The 19,948-nt window shown below is 37.3% G+C and overlaps 1 protein-coding gene across 2 annotated transcripts in view; it reads right to left on the bottom strand.

The window, feature by feature from the left end:
- Nucleotides 1-19,948, bottom strand: part of Marf (Mitochondrial assembly regulatory factor) — a 495,171-nt gene that overhangs the window by 141,461 nt on the left and 333,762 nt on the right. For both annotated transcript variants that reach the window (XM_090376530.1, XM_090376532.1), the window contains exon 11: nucleotides 16,223-16,454. In XM_090376530.1, the coding sequence (XP_090232656.1) occupies nucleotides 16,223-16,454 (232 nt within the window). The remainder of the gene's footprint in view (nucleotides 1-16,222; nucleotides 16,455-19,948) is intronic.

The following is a 19,948-nucleotide window of genomic DNA, read 5'->3' as shown; positions in this document are numbered from 1 at the left end:
CCTGTGGGACCAGCACATTCTGTTCTGCCTTGAGGATTTCTTTAGGACTTCCATCGTTGCTAGTGCACAAGTCTCAGCTCTGGTACTGGAGTTAGGCAGCTGAGATCATAACGGACCCCCTCCCCCCCCAAAAAAGATTAATTCCTGTGTGGGCATCAACCCTACCTCTTCAAGCTCTCATGGAACACCCAGAGTCCTGAGCTGGATATCATCATTCTTCTCTTTCTTGGTGATTCCTCTCTACTTCTGATGCCTGTGATTACTCTCTCTCTCTCTCTCTCTCTCTCTCTCTCTCTCTCTCTCTCAGGTTAATTCAGAATTTTTTTTTTTTTTTGGGTGGTGCAGCATAAGCCTCAGGTTTCCTTGTACCATATGGCTAATAATAATAATAATAATAATAATAATAAATGCTTATCAAAACACAGGGTTAGTCCCGAATTTCTTCACACCCTGCACTGAACACACACAAACACATTCCACTTGGATATATCATGTCCTGTTTCAGAAATCTGCAATCATTGCAGAAGTAGCATAGGGAATTGTACCATTTGGTTTTCCAGGCTACAGCCATAGCAGTGCTTTGCTGCTCTAGTCTAGGGCATGATTTCCATTTAAATTGAATTTAATTATGTTATCATATTTAAAATAATACATATTATGTTATCAAGCTAAAGTTATATGTTGCACCATACTCTTCTGTTCATAGTTTTTTTAAATTAGTTAGAGCTTTCCTAAAAGTAAAATTTCTTAGCTAAAAACAAAAATAGTATGGCAGCTTATGTGAGTAGAATTTTCATAATTACAATCCTACAATTCCTCTACCATGCACTACACTATTAGTTATGTGCTATGATTAACATCATCTTTCATCATTCTGCTGTTCCGTTGGTTGACGACCAAGCCTCACCACCATGTCCTGTCAATGTACTTCTTGCCATTGTTGATTTCATTCCAGTTTCCTCCTCTCTTAATGGAATCCGTCTTTACCATGTTCTGCCACTTCATTCTTGGTCTCCCCCCCCGTCATTTGTCCCTTAATTGTAAATCAAACATTCTCCTTGGCAAACACCTCTCATTCATCCTCTTGGCATTCAGAACCAACTCAAACAGGAACTTTAAGTCCTACTCTGGAGCATTTCTATCCGAATTCTCTCCCAAATCGCATCATTCCTGATTTTGTAACATCTTTTCGGCTATTATTTTTTTTTTTTTTATGTAAACCCCAAACACGAGAGGTATTAGAACCTATAGTACTTAGTACCATGCTTGGGTTGGAGGTTGAGAAGACGAAAGAAGATATTTGTTGATATTGGCCTTGAACTTCTGTAGACTGTAATTTTCAGGAAATACGTATGAAGGAAGGTTGTTCCAGAAAACGGAAGTTGAATAAATAAACAAGGAAGATGAAAAGTTGGTTAGGCGAGTTTGAAGTTCGACAGTAAATGGATGTTGGCAGCATATGTTCGGACTGTTTTTGAAATAGAAAGCAGGAATTATAGAAGCCAATTCAGAAGAACAGTGCCCGTGGAAATATCTGTAGAAGAGGCATGCAGCAGAAACAGTACGTCTATGAGACAGTGAATGGAAAGACTCTGTTAGAGATGAATCATTAATTAACCTAACTGCCCTCTTTTGAACAGACTCAAGAAGCCTGAGAGAGGTTTTGCAGGCATGACCCTAAATGTGGGAACAATATTCCAAGGTAGGGCAGTTTTGCGATTTGTTCTGAGTGAACAGCTGTTTCGAAGAAAAGTAACGCCAAGGGCGAAAGAGAAAACCAAGTTTTTTAGATGCAGAGGAAGCAATATTTCTAATGTGATTGTGCCAAGAGAGATTAGAAGTCAGGGTAATCACCAAAAGAGATGTATCATTATGCCTAGAAATCAGAGTGTCACCAAAGATAATCATAGGAGCAGAAGAATCCTTTTTGCAAGATATAAGATAAGACTGAGTTTTAGAAGGATAGAAATCAACTAAGTTGTCTTTGCCCCACTGGAGAATTACCTGGTGATCGGCATTTAAGGAATTGGTAGCTGATTGAGCAGGGCAACATTTCTCAAAATGCCAGGTGGAATGCAATGTGCTATCATCAGCAAAACTATGGACAGGATTTCAAGTCAATGGAAGAAGGTCATTAATATACACGAGGTTATTAATATACTCTGTCTTCTAACTTCTCCACTCATGCAGGTGAATGAGTAGAAAAGTTGGAAGACAGAGAGCTATCTACCATCACCCTCAGTGAGTGATCAGAGAGAAAACTGGATAACCAATTACTAATAACAGTTGAAACCATAAGATGGAAGCTTGTTTAGAAGACCTTTAAGCCAAACACGATCGAAAGCCTTTAAGATGTCAAGAGCAACTGCTTGTGTTTCACAAAACTTTTCCATTGAATTTGTCCATAAATGGGTAACATAAGCCAGAATATCACCAGTGGATCGACAACTGACGGAATCCGTACTGGTGATCGTTGATCAGACAGAAGGTTTCTAGGTAGTTTAAGAGTTGGGGGTTAATTGATTTCTCCATTACTTTAGAAAGGGTAGAAGTAATTGCAATGGGGCGATAATTAGATGGGAGGGATTTGTCACCCTTTTTTAGGAACTGGCTGGATATAAACAAATTTCCAAGCAGAAGAAGGAAAAACACTTTTGGAATAAGAAAGTGAAAAAAGGCAGCAAAGAATAGGAATAAGTTCAGGAGCACAGGTTTTGAAAACAAGTGGAGAAATACCATCGGGACCTGGAGTTTTCTTAGCATCAAGATTCGTCAAAATCCTTCTGACATCCTTTTGACAGAAGACCACAGGAGGCATTGAATGGAGCATGTTGGCAATGGTGGAAGGTGTTTTACCAAGATCATTAATACATGAGTTGGAAGAAAAATTGGATGCTAGCAGGTTAGCATTATCCTTGGCTGCAGTGACAACATAACCATCTGGTCTTGACAGAGATGGGCAAAAGTTGCGGCAATAGCTTTGGCAAGAGACCAGAATGCTCGGCTACCATTAGGGCAAGAAGCAAGTTTTCTACTCTTAGCCTGTTTAAACTCTAGTTTGGACTGATTAATAACTGCTTTACAACTGTTGCGAGCTTTGGTGTAGGCAGAAAATGAAACTGAAGAATTAGAAACAAGCTAATTACGATATGCAACGTTCTTCTCTTGAACAGCCTTAGCACTTTTAATGGAAAACCAAGGTTTAGATAAAGGACGAGATTTTAAAGTGGAGTAGGGGATAAAGGATTCCATTCCTGCAAGAATAATTTCACTGACACGATCTGAGCAAACGTTGACATCATAAAGGCTCCATTGGAGAAGAGACAATCACCAAGTTGTGATCTGAAGTGCCTAAAGGACCTCTCACTTCAACCGTGTACTTAGAAGGGTTGTTTGTGAGAAAAAGATCAAGCGTGTTGGCTGTATGATTAGGATTGTTCGGTATTCTTGTAGGTAAATGAACAATCTGTGCAAGGTCATTTGTAATTGCAGTATTAAAGTGGAGTAGGGGATAAAGGATTCCATTCCTGCAAGAATAATTTCACTGACACGATCTGAGCAAACGTTGACATCATAAAGGCTCCATTGGAGAAGAGACAATCACCAAGTTGTGATCTGAAGTGCCTAAAGGACCTCTCACTTCAACCGTGTACTTAGAAGGGTTGTTTGTGAGAAAAAGATCAAGCGTGTTGGCTGTATGATTAGGATTGTTCGGTATTCTTGTAGGTAAATGAACAATCTGTGCAAGGTCATTTGTAATTGCAAAAGTCTCAGCATCTTGACCAGCTGGGTCGGTGTGACTGTGACTTGGGAAATGGAAGGCATCTGGAGTTGTGAACATTAAAATCACCAAGAAAAATTACCTCACTGTTAGGAAAGTTGGACTGGAGAAAGTCCAGTTGCAAAGAGAGGAAGTCAAAGAGCTCCAATTGATCAGGAGAGTTGGGAGAACGGTAGGGAAAACAGATGAATTTGACACAATGAGATAGAGAGATTTTAAGCCAGAGAACATCGAAGAGAGGAGATTTCAAAATACCAAGTCTCTGACATAGAATATCAGAATGGACATATGCACAAGTACCACATTTGAGGCAAAAGGAATCATACAGCAAATAATTTGGGCAACTGAGGTGAGCTGTAGTTGATTCAACTGATAACTGAGATTCTGTAAGAAAAAGTACATGGGGTTTGGCAGACTGCAAGTAGAAATGGACATCGTTGAGATTAGAACTGAGATCACGTATATTTATAAAATGAATTAGGAAGTGATTGGGAGGTTTAGATCTTTTCGCAGATAAGCTTGCTCTATTAGTTTGACAATTCATAGTGTATTCAATAGGAAGAACAAGTGAGTGGGACATGCTGTATGAAGTAATGAAATTTTTGGATATGGCATACACATGGTAAGAATAAACCCAGATCCTTGACATAACCCCCCCCCCCGCCGCATACACTCTACTCGGACTCCCTCCAGTCACTAGCTGATCCGGAAGCCTCCTAGAGAGTTACCAACAGGTTCGGTCCGGCTAACTAGCGGCCGGCTTGCGAACACCGTTTTAGAGCTGTACCCTCGAAATGTAAGGAATAATGGTTCTCGCCACGTTGTTAACCTCAAAAGTCATCAATCATATTGCATGATGGAAGAGATGGGGAAGGGTTGACTGAAACTTAACTCTAGAGACTAAACATGGGTTCCACCACTTCAAGCCTCCAATAAGCAAAGTGGTGGTATTTCGCTGGTTGATAAGAGTCATCTACCAACTAGTACTGTCTGGTAACAAAGAGGGGCGGCATTCCTCCATGTGGTGTGGGCACCACACCTCGACTCTGCTTACGTTGGTTCACACCTGGGTGGTCACCCACCATGTACTTGTGCATGGAGGTTAAGGTTATACTTAGGAGTACTAACAGTCCCACCATCGTGAAGGTGCAAGCAGAGGATTTGGCTATCACGGACCGTCCGGACTTCGCCAAAATTGGGCGAAGAAGTTTTGAAACAGTAATCCGACCAAGGAAAAGAAGAAAAGAAATCTCGCAGGTCATCCCATTTTGCATTCTTGTAATGCCAAACAAAACGAGGTTTGGAATAGCCACAAGATTGGGTTCACTTGACTTGAGTGTCACCCAATTATCAGTTGCATCAGCGTTTTAGACTCCCAGGTAGCGAGTACAGCTTGTCTGGTTGTTATTTTAGTTTTTAGGAGCATTAGCAACTAAGGCCACATTGCTCCGGGGATGTGCGGTGGTCATTCCCTGACCTTTCTGCATCCTCCGTATTTGGTCATAGGCTCAAACCCCGGTCTAATCAAGAAGCGTGTGCTACGCACTGCTGCTCCTTCCCACCTGGCTACAGAGGCGCCACAGCTTGTCTGGCATATCTAAGAGAATGTCTGTGACAACCTCAAGGACCAATGCTTCTCACAAACCTCATTTCTGGCCCCTGCATTCTACTTTCATCCTCTTTCCTCATAGTCCAAGTTTTAGATGCATATGTCACAAATGGTACATAATAGGTCTAGTATATAGCCTTCTTATGCTTCAGTGATATGTTCTGTTCTAGATTAGATCTTGTCTGCCTATAGAAATTCCCACCTATGCTATGATATTCACGCAAAATCAATTCAAAAGCTTTACGAATATTAATTCAAGCAAACTTAACTTTTAAATTTAAAAATAAGCTAATGAATGTGACTAAGACTATTAAGCTGTTCAGTGAATACAATTTGATGTATTAAGTCAAAAAAAAAAGGAAAATTTTTCTAAAAACTTATCTGTTCCTAGGAGCTCAAAATTCTTTTTCTACACAGTTTGAAACTTCAAACCCAATGTGTCCAAAGTTGTTGAAGCTAAACCTGTTGGCATAGCTTCAACATTTTTGCTTTCTTCTCAGTTCCCACCAAATCACTGCTATACGTCTGGATCTCCCATCGCTAAAAATTACTTTTGAGTGCAGATAAAAATTATTTATTCAGTTTGTCAGTAATCTGAACATGATCACCAATAGTTAGTTATGCCATTCTAGTTTCATTCTAGAATTCTTTAAGCAAAGAATTCTCTGCTACTTTTCTTTGCATTCCTAGCCTACGTCTTCTCAGAAACTGCCTTAAGTTGTCTAACAACCTTAGTGACTTGACTGCCAACTACTTCATATTTACTGCAGGCTGCTGTGTCAAATGATAATTTATATTCACCCCATGCATTTTTATTCTCTGCCACCAGTCTCAACCTTGAACAGTATCTATTAATTGCATAAAAAGCTTAGAAGGTCCTATGATCACTTCCCTGAATGCTTCCAATTTAAAATTTGCAATAATTTTTGAATCTACTGAAATGAAATGTTACCAACACAACATAAAACAATGGAGTTACTTATTGTACATGCATCAATGGAAGTTTCTATGCTACGAAGACAAGACAGTTTAATATCTCACCATTTTTTAATATCTCATCATACATATCAGAGCACATTGTGATACACTTGAACTTTTTTTTATATATAATTACACTGCCTATATAATCATTTGTCTTACTGGACATACTCTTTTTTTTTTTTTTTTGTTAGTTGTTGGCGCATCGGCTTCTGTGGCCATATTGCACCTCCCAAGGTTTTTTTTGCAATTTTTACTCTGATCCAAGCCAGATGCGGGATTCGTAGCCACGACCTTTGGGTTGCCAGGCAGGCACTTTACCCACCTGGCTAGCCCGGTCGGCACTGGACATACTTACTGACAGAAACTTTACTTAAAAACAGTTAGTTTAACCAGTAGCTTTTGGGTATTACTGTACTCAAATAACGTTTTAGAGGGCTGGTATGCCAAAGACTTTTGCACTACATTTAAGTGAATTGCCAGTGTTTTTTTTTTTTTTTTTAATGTTTCACTCTTTTGTAACTTTCGTGACGAAAGTTTTAAAAATTCTTTAAAATATCTTTATTCCTGTCATTACCTAGGACAAGTTCTTCAACATTTTTTGTTAACATATCTTAAAAAAAGAATAAAAAAAGATTTGCATAATACCATAGTAAAATATCATAAAACTTAGAAACAGGTATAAGTAAACTTTAAAAAAGTTTTAAAAGTTTAAAAGTATAAAAAAAGCATAACTTTTTTTCTGTTTATTCACGATAATGTTGACTGTTGTTCTTTTTATAACATGAAAATTTGATATAGCAGATACAATAACCAGTTACTGGTCATTAGGTCACTGTCAAATTATTACTGGTCTTTCTCATCTTCATATTAAAAATATGAAGATAAGAATGACCAATAATTATTTTCTTAAAGTAACTATTTCCTAAATTTTTGTCCTTGTTTAATATATAAATATTAAGCCAGGAAATAATTTAAGATATGCTACTGAATAAGTCCTTGCAATTCACTCAAAGGGGCAGGAGATAATGGTCCTGAAGAGTTCTCAAACAGCTAATTCAGTAAACGTTGAGGTTAATATAAAACAGGGAATGTCTTTAAAGTGTGTCTGTACGTTTGAAGCATCATGTTACCAGAGAAAATTCCTTGAGTTGGAATACTATAATTTAAGATAGGTGAACTTGGTGTGAGCCAACCTGTTCATACTATCTCCAGGTCCACATAAAGAGTTGACTTTGATATGACTTCATGAAGACAAATTACGCTGACAAGAAACCTATGGCTATTCCCAGTAATTCTTTTGACTTCGACTAAAGGCACAATCAATACACACTCCATTCTTGACAGATATTTAAGAATGAATTTTTTTTTATCAAAACAATGTTGTTGATTTGACTTGTGTATTATTAGACTTACTATTTTATCAAATTAAAATTATGATATTTATGTCAGTGTTACATATTTGGAATTAACATTAACTTTATATACATACATACAAATAAACATATTTATTTATTATATATATATATATATATATATATATTTATTGGCTTAACTTTTATAACTTTGGCTATATTTGCCTTATATTTAATATTGTTAAAATTTTTAGATACATATTGCTTCCATCCTCCTTCCTTTTTTACTACTGTCCTCAATTGTTTCTTTGCTCTTTTTACCACACTTTTTTCCATGCCTATTATTTCCATACCATTTGCTATTATATATATAACCACGGTGACAGTTGTGTGGTCACATGACAATGGTTATATATTATATAGCCACAGCCACGCTGTGGCTTCTTGATAAAATAATATATAACTTGGTTTATCATCATTAATTTATTTATGTATTATTTCTTTCTTTCTTTACATATTTATTTATATATTATTTCTTTCTACCTTTTCTATGCTATTAGTTCAAATTTATTAAACCTTATACCATTCCATAATACTATTACATTAATTTTTCCTTAATACAAAAGCCATTTATTTATTAATTAAATAATGAATAACAAAATGTATGCTCTAAAAGTGTCATTTATATTATTGTATTACCCCCACCCCCCCTTGGCTATAGCTGCTTGTACTTGTTGAAGTGTGGGTCCCACACATTCTATGCATTTGTCATATTTTCAAAAGTTCTAAGCGGACTATTTCTTAAAATAGTGCGCTTAGAACTTTGCCCACCTTATTCCATGGTTCTTTACAGTGAGGCAGGTGCACTGGTGTCTTACTGTACTGAAACTAACTTTTCGCCATCCTGAACCCATAAATTTGTAAACCACTATAACAGCTAAAACAGTAATTTATATATATATATATATAGAGAGAGAGAGAGAGAGAGAGAGAGAAATCTGTTTTTGATTCACTACCAGTGCGACAAACTTGCAGGAGGTGTAGAAGGCACAAAGACGAATCGGAATCACATAGCATTGCAGGGTCCGAAATGCCTTTGTCATGCGGTAGAGGAAGTTGAATGGGAGGTCGCATGAACAGCGATCCCACTGGAAGTCAGCATTTGCAAACCGGTTCCCGAGGCAGTAGAATGGACGAGTATTCAAACGTTGAACTGACCGACATGCACCTCGCGTATGGAGCTGCGGACTGTAACGGGCGCACCACTCTGCCCTTGTACCAGGAACGTTTCCTGCACATGCGTGCTCCTCATCATACGATTTTGCACGTGCGCACAGAAGGTTACATGAGACTGGTTGTTTCACGAGAGGTACCATGAATCGAGAGCGAACGACGAGGACGCCAGACAATGAGGAGAATGTCCTACGTCTTGCAGAAGGCAATCCGAGTACAAGTACTCAAGCGATAGGCCAACGATTGGGTATTTCCCAATCCACTGTATGGAGGATACTGTCAACAAACCAAATGAGTTCATACCATCTGCAATGTGTCCAACTATTGGAGCCTGCGGATTATCCACTCCGGAGGACTTTTGCTACTTCGTTTCTTCAACAGAGTGCAGCAGACAGTGCATTTGCGGCATCTGTATTGTTCACGGATGAGGCAAGTTTCACAAGAGAGGGAACCTTCGATCAACATAACGCCCATTTGTGGGCTTTGGAGAACCCCCATGGTACGCAAACACGTGCAACTCAACGCCATTTCTTTGTCAATGTTTGGGCCGGCATTGTTGGAGACCACCTCATTGGACCATACCTTCTGCCCCCTCGTCTGGACAGTTGGGCATAACTGATCTTTCTACAGCAAGTCCTGCCCGAACTTATTGAAGAAGCACATGTTCCTCAGTCGTTGCACCGCTCAATGTGGTTCCAGCATGATGGGGCTCCCCCACATTACACCAATTACGTCAGCCAACACCTAAACGTTACATTTGGACAGCATTGGATAGGTCGTGGTGGTCCAGTTCATTGGCCTGCTAGATTGCCGTACCTATCATGCCTGGACATCTTCTGCTGGGGTCGAATAAAGACATTGGTGTACGAGAACCCCGTTGATTCAGTTGAAGACCTCATCGCTCGCATCTCTGTAGCTGCCGGGGAGATTTGAGACACACCAGGAATCTTCCAGAATGTTAGGATTCCATACGGCGACGCTAGGAAGCCTGTGTGACTGCTTCTGGTTGAACTTTCGAACATCTGTAGCATGGCTTTTTGCCAATGTAAAACTTGTCATTAAAATGATTTCTGTTACACTAACAAGTTGCTGTTTCTGTTCTTTTTCTTTGCTTCTTTGTTCATGCGACCTCCCACATGACGAAGGCATTTCCGACTCTGCAATGCTATGTGATTCTGATTCGTCTTTGTGCCCCCTACACCTCCTGCAAGTTTGTCGCACTGGTAGTGAATCATCCTGTATATACCAGGTGGTTATAAAATAAGTTTCCCTGTTCAGGAGACCCTAGTGTCAAAACGGTTAGAGTTAGCACTGTGAAAATCAGTGGGTATGTCATTTAGGGTATGGGGGTAAGGAGAAGTGATTTGTAGAAGAAAAAAAATTAGTAAAAATGATGCTGCACATATGTAAAAGTTGTCATTTAAAAGCAGAAATGCCAAAGCTACTGTCAATCATTATAGCTCTTACAAAAAAGAAACATGCTCTTTTAGTTAAACCACTCTACCAGAATAATAGTAACGCTAATGCAGCACTACGTGAATATCAGAAACTTAAAGGTTTGCATAAAGGACCTTTGACTTTGTCAGTGGGGTTTCGAAAACTAATAAAGAAATTTGAAGCGACCAACCAGGGGACGACCACGTATTGGAATGGAGGTAATGGATGAAGTTGCGGTTGCAATGATCAGAATGCAAAACACTACCAGCCAGTAGTGCCTGCCAGAGGTATGCCAAGAGACTTGAACCTTCCTTGGTCTATCGTACGTAAAGTGCTTCGAATAATTTTATGCTGGTTCCCGTTCAAGATTCACGTAGTTCAAGAACTAAAGACTTGTGATCAGCAACAATGAATAGACTTTGCTCTACGATTTCTGGCTCGTATGGAACTTGACGATACATGGGCTCAAATGATCTTGTGGTCTTGATGATGCCCATTTCATTCTTTGTGGAGATGTAAATGCACAAAACTGCCAAATATTCTCGTCGATCTACTGTGCATGAAAGACCACTACAAAGTCCATACATTACAGTATGGTGTGGATTCACAGCAGAGTTTATAATCGGACCATTTTTCTTTGAAGAGCCTACACCTCATGGACCCCCCCCCCCCCGTAAGGTGGTTGTTTGTTTGTTATTTGGTTTTTAGGAGCATTAGCAACTAAGGCCATATTGCTCTGGGAATATGCAGTGGTCATTCCCTTGACCTTTCTGCATCCTCCATATTTGGTGGTGACTGGCTCGAACCTCCCCGTAAGGTGTACAGTAACTAGTGCATGGTACTGCACTCTTCTGAGATTCCCACTCTGCAAGAAAGGCAATGCTTGGATTCTGCAGTGTTCATGCAAGATGGTGCCCCTCCCCACGTTGGTTGACAAGTGAAGGAACTGCTCCATTCAACATTCCAAAATGATCGCATCATTTCTAGAGACTTTCCACAATTCTGGCCAGCATGATCAGCAGATCTCAATCCCTGTGGTTTCTGGCTATGGGGCAGCATACAGATCCTTGTCGATTTGAAAGCAAGCATTAAACAGCATGTAGTCAATATCCCCAATGAGATGCTACACGAATCTGTCGCAAAGCAGTCCTCCATTTTCAGAATGTCATCTCAAGTGAAGGAAAGCACATAGAACAATATCTGTAGATTTCTAAGTTCTATATTAAAATCTAATCCTAAGTTAAGTATTCTATCTCATGTTTACAGTGCCAATTTCTCCCCTGGTGGCAGAAATTTGAACAATTTTTTTTTCTGCTACAAATCGCTTCCCCATACCCTAAATGATATACCCACCGATTTTCACAGCACTATCTCTAACCATTTTGACACTAGGTTCTCCCGAATAGTAAATTTATTTTATTTACTATTCAGGAGTATATATACACCTGAATATATCCGGTGTATATATACACGCATGCACACCAGTGTGTCGGAAACCTTTTTCTACAGTGGGTCACATCTTGCTTTTTGAATTTTATGAGTCATAACAGTTGACGGGTAATAAAAACTATTAGATATATTGCAGATAATGTAGAATGTAATTATTAAATAAAAAAATATATTCACAAATCTTTTATTTTTAAATTCAATTCTAAATACAGCTATATACACATAGTAATAATAATATTTAATGATACATTTTTTAAATATAAATTTTAGTAATGAAGTGTAAGAATTTTTAAATTGCTTCCTTGATGCTGAATTTCTTTCAAAAAGTTTACTAAATCTAGTTGGTATTTTGTTAATTTTAATAGACACATGATTATGAATTCTCTCTTGCTAGCATGCTTTGTAAAGGATTTAACACATTCATTTTAGAAAATATTTGTTCACACATATAGGAAGAACCAAATGCAGATAGAATGGTGACTGAAATTTTTTTCATGCTCCAATTGGGATTCTCAATGTTGGGGTTTTCTTCCATTTTGGTGGAAGAGAATCCCAACATTCATATATTACTTTTAATTGATCTGAATCATTTTTTCCTAATTCACAGTGCCATTCTTTGAATTTAGTTATCCATGATGCTGAACTTCTGATTTCTATTAATTCCATCTGCAAATTGTCAATTCATACAAATTCAAAATACTGAAGTGGATGTGCAACATCCACTTCAGCATTTTGAAATGGATGTGCATCAATGAAATGAATGCTACACATCCATTTCATTGATTTCCTCATCATTAATTATGAATGAAAACACTGAACCACGTAATTTTAAATTTCGGAATCTCTTTTAAATGTATTTTTATGTTACCAATATAATTTCTCAAAAAATTCAAGTCCAAATTTTCTCCATTTATCTCCATTATATACATGTCTTCGCACTGATGGGAAGTACTTAAATTTTAAAGGTTTCGTTTGTTTGTTTGTTATTTGGTTTTTAGGAGCATTAGCAACTAAGGCCAAATAGCGCCGGGGATATGTGGCGGTCATTCCCTGACCTTTCCGTATTTGGTGGTCAAGGGCTCGAACCCCAGTCAAATCAAGAAGCGCGTGCTATACATTACTGCTCCTGCCCACCTGGCTACAGAGGTGCCTAAAGGTTTCGTATATAATTTTCAAATAAAATAAGTTTGTTACAAAAAATTTTCCATTCTTCATACATTTTTAAAAAAAGATGAGCCCATTGCCCTGAACATGTAATCAAAAATCATTCAAATGATTCTGAATATCAGCAATTTAACATTCTGAGTTTTATTAACCAAGTTCGATCACTAAGTTGTGAGTAGTTTTCTCCAATTTCATTTAAAAATATTTCAATTCTATTGATACAGGCTATAAATCTTTTTACAATTATCTCTGCTCAGCCAATAAACTTCTGAATGTAGCAACACTATTCAGACACAATTTCATCCAAATCAGATTTAAATTGCCTATATGTTAAAATCTGAGCATGCAACAATTATATTTATGATCTTCACCACAACACTCATAACTTCATTTAGTTGCTTTGCAGATGCTTTAGAACACAAATTTTCTTCATGAATTTCAAAATGAAATGATAAAACTGGGGTGGCCAATTTCATTTCCAAATAACTTTATAAACCTAATATTTTTTTTCCAAACATGGCTGAAGCACTGTCCATAGCTACAGAATATAGTTTTTTCTCTGAATCCAATTTTCTTCCATCACCAAAATATACAAATTCCATTAATTTTTGGAAAATGTCAGGTCATTTGGTAGTATGTAGCATTGATGATAATATGCACAACTCCTCTTGAATTTATTGTGAACATTTGACCATAACGAAGAACTATGACCAGTGACATTATTAATATCCATCATGCTTTCATCAAGTGAGTTATACTATGTAACTAGAAATCAAGTCACTTTTCATCTGTTTTTCAGTATCTTTTGATATACAGGAAATCCTCGATTTAATGGACCCAACAAATAATAATACAGTAATGTACATATTAATCTCGACCGTATTATTTTTTTTAGGTTATACAAAACTTCAGTGTTATTGTTAATTAAAATTTAATAATAATTACCTATTGCCATTATTGTTTTGATAATTACCTACTTTTATTTTTATAATCAAATTCAGGAAATTGTTTTTTATTCTTTCTGAAAATGTGTTCAAATAGCTGTTTTCCCAGATTACAGGTAACAGATAAGAGTAGGCGGTGACTTGCGAGCTGAACGTGACTTGGAACACTAAACTGCAGGTCTACCGACTCGCTTTGTTTCGGTCTCAGTCTGCCTTAAGCATCATGCAGTCAGGTTGTATACAGTCTTTCTGCGATTTCTGAATTGTGACTTTATTTATTAAATAATTTTGCAATCCTTACAATTTAAATGACATCAAGCGATAGAGAAGTTAAAAGAAAGCATGTGAAGCATGTTAAGGCAAGTTTAACTATACTGCACGATGGCAAATGCTAGGTGTTTCATCCCCAAAATTTTATGATTTAAATTTACCCTGTCAAACTTTGGAACAATGTTTTTTGAAGAATATTTATTTATTTTTATTTTACTGTAATCATTTTGCGTTAAAGTTTTATTCATTTTAATAATTTCTGAAGAGTATCATACAGAAGTCTTCTATGTATCATATTGAGGTAAACTTCTCTTATTCTTTTACAAATATTGAAATCAATGTAGAACATATTGAGAATCATAGCTCTGGTTTATACTATAAAAATAGGTATGTATGTAGATATCTGTACTATGATTTTTTGATGACCTGGTAAAAATTAAATAATAATTAAAGTTTAATTAAATTTCATTAGGTTATGTATTATGTAATAAAATAGATGTTAGATGACCCGGTCTATTGTATGTGGAATGTTTTTAATGTACATGTTCTATTATCCGTCCATTCAATTATCCGTCATGGTCTTGGTCTCGTACCCCGATGGATAATTGAAGTTCTATTGTATTAGAATTTTGCTGTTATTGAATCTATTAGCAACCACTATTACAAAAACATTTTTAAGAAAAAACAAATTGCTATCATTAAACATTAGATTTAAGGATCAGATTATTCTTAGAAAGGGACAAATATAAACAGGGAAAATAGTGTACAAAACCTACTCACAATCAACCTAATAACTTCTATTGAAAATAAGAAAATAAACAGAGGCAAAACAAATCAAATAAAAATGTGGGTATTAACTTTGATTTCAACAGGATACTAACAGACTGGGATAAAAATATGACCAATGTAGCCAGGAGGAAAAATTCTTGTTCAATCTAAAAGCTTGTTTGTTTGTTTGTTATTTGGTTTTTAGGAGCATTAGCAACTAAGGCCATATTGCTCCGGGATATGCGGTGGTCATTCCTTGACCTTTCCGCATACTCCGTATTTGGTGGTGACGGGCTCGAACCCCGGTCTAATCAAGAAGCATGTGCTACGCACTGTTCAATCTAAAAGCACTAGTGAAATTCAGCTACAAGCTTTATATTTAGCAACCAACTTTACTACACATCATACTAGATATTAGTAAAACCTGAATACCAGCCAAATTTTCCACAGAGCCAAAATGTTGCTACCTTAACTTTATACAGAAATTCTACAATGACATAAAATGAAGCCAAATTCTTGACCAATCTAAACATCTAATACCTGGAAAATGAAATGGTCGCATCATATTTGAGCTCTGCCTGCTACTAAGAGTAATGATCTGCAATTATAAAATTCTAAAAGAAATTGTTTGTTTGTTTGTTGTTTGTTATTTGGTTTTTAGGTTTTTAGGTTTTGTTATTTTGTTATTTGGTTTTTAGCAACTAAGGCCATATTGCTTCGGGGATATGCAGTGGTCATTCCCTGACCTTTCCGCATCCTCTGTATTTGGTGGTGACGGGCTCAAACCCCGGTCTAATCAAGAAGCGTGTGCTACACACTGCTGCTCCTTCCCACCTGGGTACGGAGGCGCCTCTAAAAGAAATTAATATTGGAAAACTTTAATACTGAAGGAAGATCAACCATGCCTACGTAACAATCCAAACTTGACAATTTCACAGATCCTTTCCATGGGCATATTATCACTGGTGGCCTAAACATTGAAAAAGGACTTGAACTTAGAAAAATTATACGTCATGGGTTTACATTTCAACTTTGTTTTAAATTTAACAAACATGAATTATATAATTAAAAAGATAAAAAAAAAGACTAAAGGAATAGTTAATACCAATTTTAATATAATTTATTATAGTTACTATAACACATACATGTGCATATATATATGTAAATAAAAACAGCAAACTTAACTACAAAAATCTGATAAAGAAATTATATATTTTCTTTAAAACCTGTTTACCTTTTTGTAAACAACAAGCACAATGTTATCTGGGTGAAAAGGCCTTTCAAATTCATTTACAAGAACAGAAAGTCTCCTTATCTCTTCGCTGAGACCATTAGCAACCTTTTGTTCTACTAATTCAACAAGCTGAGTGATTTGATGCTTAACTTCTTCTGTCAGAAGTTGCAGCTGCTGTTGAGTGAATTCCAATCTGTCCCATTGCTCTTTTCTTGACGTCTGTTTTTCCTGCCTGTAAGTAATAATTGCATAATGAAAAAAAAAAAAAAAAAAAAACAATGTTCATACTTCTAGCACAATAACATGCACATAATATGGATTTCTGTCTATTCATTTTGACCAAATGATTATTAACCATATTTATCAGTCACATGACAAAAACAAAGGTCAATTCAAATGAATGTCCTACTGCACTACATTGGCCACTCAGACACACCAGTTCTCTTTAAAAGCTAATTTCATATAATGAATATAACAGTTTGATTACAAGAATGAAAAAGGCAATAAAAGCAACAGGGGGATGGGATTATGAGATTTTAATCTAACAGTACAAGAAGAAACATAACGTAGTTATCAGCAACCAGGTTACAAAGTTTAAGGGAAAAAGTGAGCATTAGCAGATGCATATGATGCTAGAAAGTAAGCTTATAACAACATCAGCCAATAAAAAAAAAAAAAAAACACCTTCCCATTTCACTGATCCATTCGTTCCAAATATTTGTCTACTTCTGTCTTGAATTTATTTGAGTTATCAACTTCCACAACAAAAGATGGAAGTTTATTCCAGCAATCAAAGACCCACTGGTTAAAGGCAAACTTCTGCACATCTATTCTACAACTGATTCTCCTCAGTTTGGATCTATACCACCTCAGGTTTGCAATCTGAGCAAGAGGAAGAATCCCCTCAGCATAAACCTGCTCAATCCATTCAACACCTTATACACTTCAATCAGATCACCTCACAGGTGCCTAGTCTCCAAAAGCTGCAATTTGCAGAACTTAAGCCTTTGTTCATAAGAGCACCTCTTTGCTCCCTTCACCAGCCTTGTTGATCTTCTTGGTACTAGTTCTACCAACACTACTTCCTTCTTAAAATGATGCTTCCAGACATGTATGCAGTACTCAAGATGTGGCTTGACCATTGCCTTATACAAGCTGATAATCACCTCCTTATTCCTTCTTACAAAATTCCTGTATATCAACGAAAAGACCCCATCAACTACTCTGGCAGCCTATCTGCACTGCTCAAAAAACTTCATATCTGACTGCACAATTATCCCAAGGTCACTTTCATTCTCCACTACCTTGAGTGTAACACCACACAGTTGGTACATTTCTCTGGGGTTACTGCTACCCATATGCAGTACTTTGCATTTGTCAATGTTAAACTTCAGTTGCCACTTCTCAGCCCCATCTACCAAACTTTTCCAGATCCTGCTGCAGCAGTATACTGTCATTAGCAACCCTGACAACCTTTGTATCATCAGCAAACTTTGACATTAAGCTTGATATACCTTCATCAATGTCATTGATAAATATACAAAACAACAGTGGACCCAACACTGAACCCTGAGGGCCACCACTAATAACATTAGTTGTAGCAACTTGCCCTTAATGCCATACTGCTCCATATTGTACAGTAGTCTTCCATATGCAACAGTATCAAAAGTTTTCCTGAAATCAAAGTATATGATATCAAAATTATTTTTTGCATTCATTTCCTTTGTGACCAGATCATAGTATCCAATCAAATTTGTCAGATAAGACTTCCCCTTGATAATCCTGAATTATTGCTGCAGTCTTGTCAAAATGATCCTGTGATGCTTCTTTAACCAGTGACTCAACTATTTTCCCTAGAACAGAAGTCAAACTAACAGGTCTGTAATTATTTCAAATGAACTAATGAGACTCGTGACAGAGAAGAAAAATGCATGGGATGCATATAAATTATCACGCGACACAGAAGCCTATGGCAGTTACAAGCTAGTCTGTAATCAAGTCACAAGGCAGGTTTGGCAGGTGAAGGCAGATTACGAATAATCTTTGGCAAAGGATGCTAAGAAAAACAGCAAGCATTTCTTTATTTATATAAACTCTAAAAGGAAGGGATGAATCTGATTGGTCCAATTGATATCAATGGTTCGACTGTTGATGAACCTGCTCAGAGAGCAAACAAACCGAATGGGTATTTTCCATCTACATTCTCACATGAGGAATTATTAATGTTTGAAAATGGCAGAAGGTTATCAAATTGTAGCAGGGTACATAATGATTCTGTAATAACTGAAAGTGGAGGAGAAATTGTTGAAGTTAAACATAAAAAAAGCACCTGGGGTGGACGGGATTTATCCAGTCATATTAAAGGAGGCAGCAAAGCAACTGAGCAAACCCTTAGCCATAATTATGAGAGCATCCTTGGACTTAGGGGAAGTCCCCACAGACTGGAGATGTGCAAATGTATCCCCAATTCACAAAGAAAGATCTAAGGGTGACACGAGTAATTACAGACCAGTTAGTTTAACTTCTGTTCCGGGTAAAATAATGGAGTCACTGGTTAAAGATGCATTGCAGGATCATCTAGACAAGACTGCAGCAATAATTCAAAAACAGCATGGGTTTGTTAAGGGAAAGTCTTGTCTGACAAATTTCATTCGATATTATGATGTGGTTACAAAGGAACTGGATACAAAAAATAATTTTGATATCATATACTTGGATTGCAGGAAAGCTTTTGACAGTGTTGTGCATGGAAGACTACTGTACAAATTGGAGCAGAATGGTATTAAGGGTAAGTTGCTACAATGGATAAAAGGATGGTTGAGTGGGAGAAGAGAGAGAGAGGGTGGTAATCAATGGGCGCTGCTCTTCATGGACTGATGTTATTAGTGGAGTCGTACGGGGTTTGGTGTTGTGTCCACTGTTGTTTTGTATATTTATCAATGATATTGACGAAGGTATATCAGGCTTAGTGTAGAAGTTTGCAGATGATACAAACATTAGCAGGGTTGTTAACGACAGTAATGGCAGTGTGCTACTGCAACAGGATCTAGAAAATATGGGAAGATTGGCAGACAAGTGGCAACTGAAGTTTAACACTGACAAATGCAAAGACTAGGGTTACTTCTACCCATACCCCATATGGGTATAAGTAACCCCAGACGAACGTACCAACTGTGTGGCACTACACTTAAGGTGGTAGAAAATGAAAAAGACCTGGGAGTAATTGTGCAGTCAGATATGAAGTTTTCTGAGCAATACAGACAGGCTGCCGGGGAAGGTCATGGGGTTTTCTCAATGATATACAGGAATTTTGCTAGCAGGGAAAAGGAGGTGATTGTCCCTCTGTATAAGGCAACGGTCAGGCCACGCCTTGAGTACTGCGTACAGATCTGCAGGCTTCATTTTAGGAAGGATATAGATTTGCTTGAGTGTGTACAGAGAAGGGCAACAAGATTGGTGAGGGGAATCCTCTTACCAAGAAAGCTTAAGTTCTGCAAATTGCAGAGGCTGGAGACTGGCACCTGCAAGGTGACATGAATGAGGTGCATAAGGCCTTGAACAAGCTGAATTCTGATGGGATTCTTCCACTTGTTCAGATTACCAACCTAAGGGAACATAAATTCAAATTGAGGAAAGACGTGTAGAATAGATGTGCGGAAATTTGGCTTTAGCCAGCGGGTTGTTAATTGCTGGAACAAACTGCCATCTGTCATTGTGGAAGTTGAT

This window comes from Mastigoproctus giganteus, chromosome 6 (genome assembly GCF_048544385.1).
Source record: "Mastigoproctus giganteus isolate SK-2022 chromosome 6, ASM4854438v1, whole genome shotgun sequence".
Lineage (NCBI taxonomy): Eukaryota > Metazoa > Arthropoda > Arachnida > Uropygi > Thelyphonidae > Mastigoproctus > Mastigoproctus giganteus.
The sequence above is the reverse complement of the archived record's forward strand: the minus strand, read 5'-3'. Positions and strand labels throughout refer to the sequence as shown.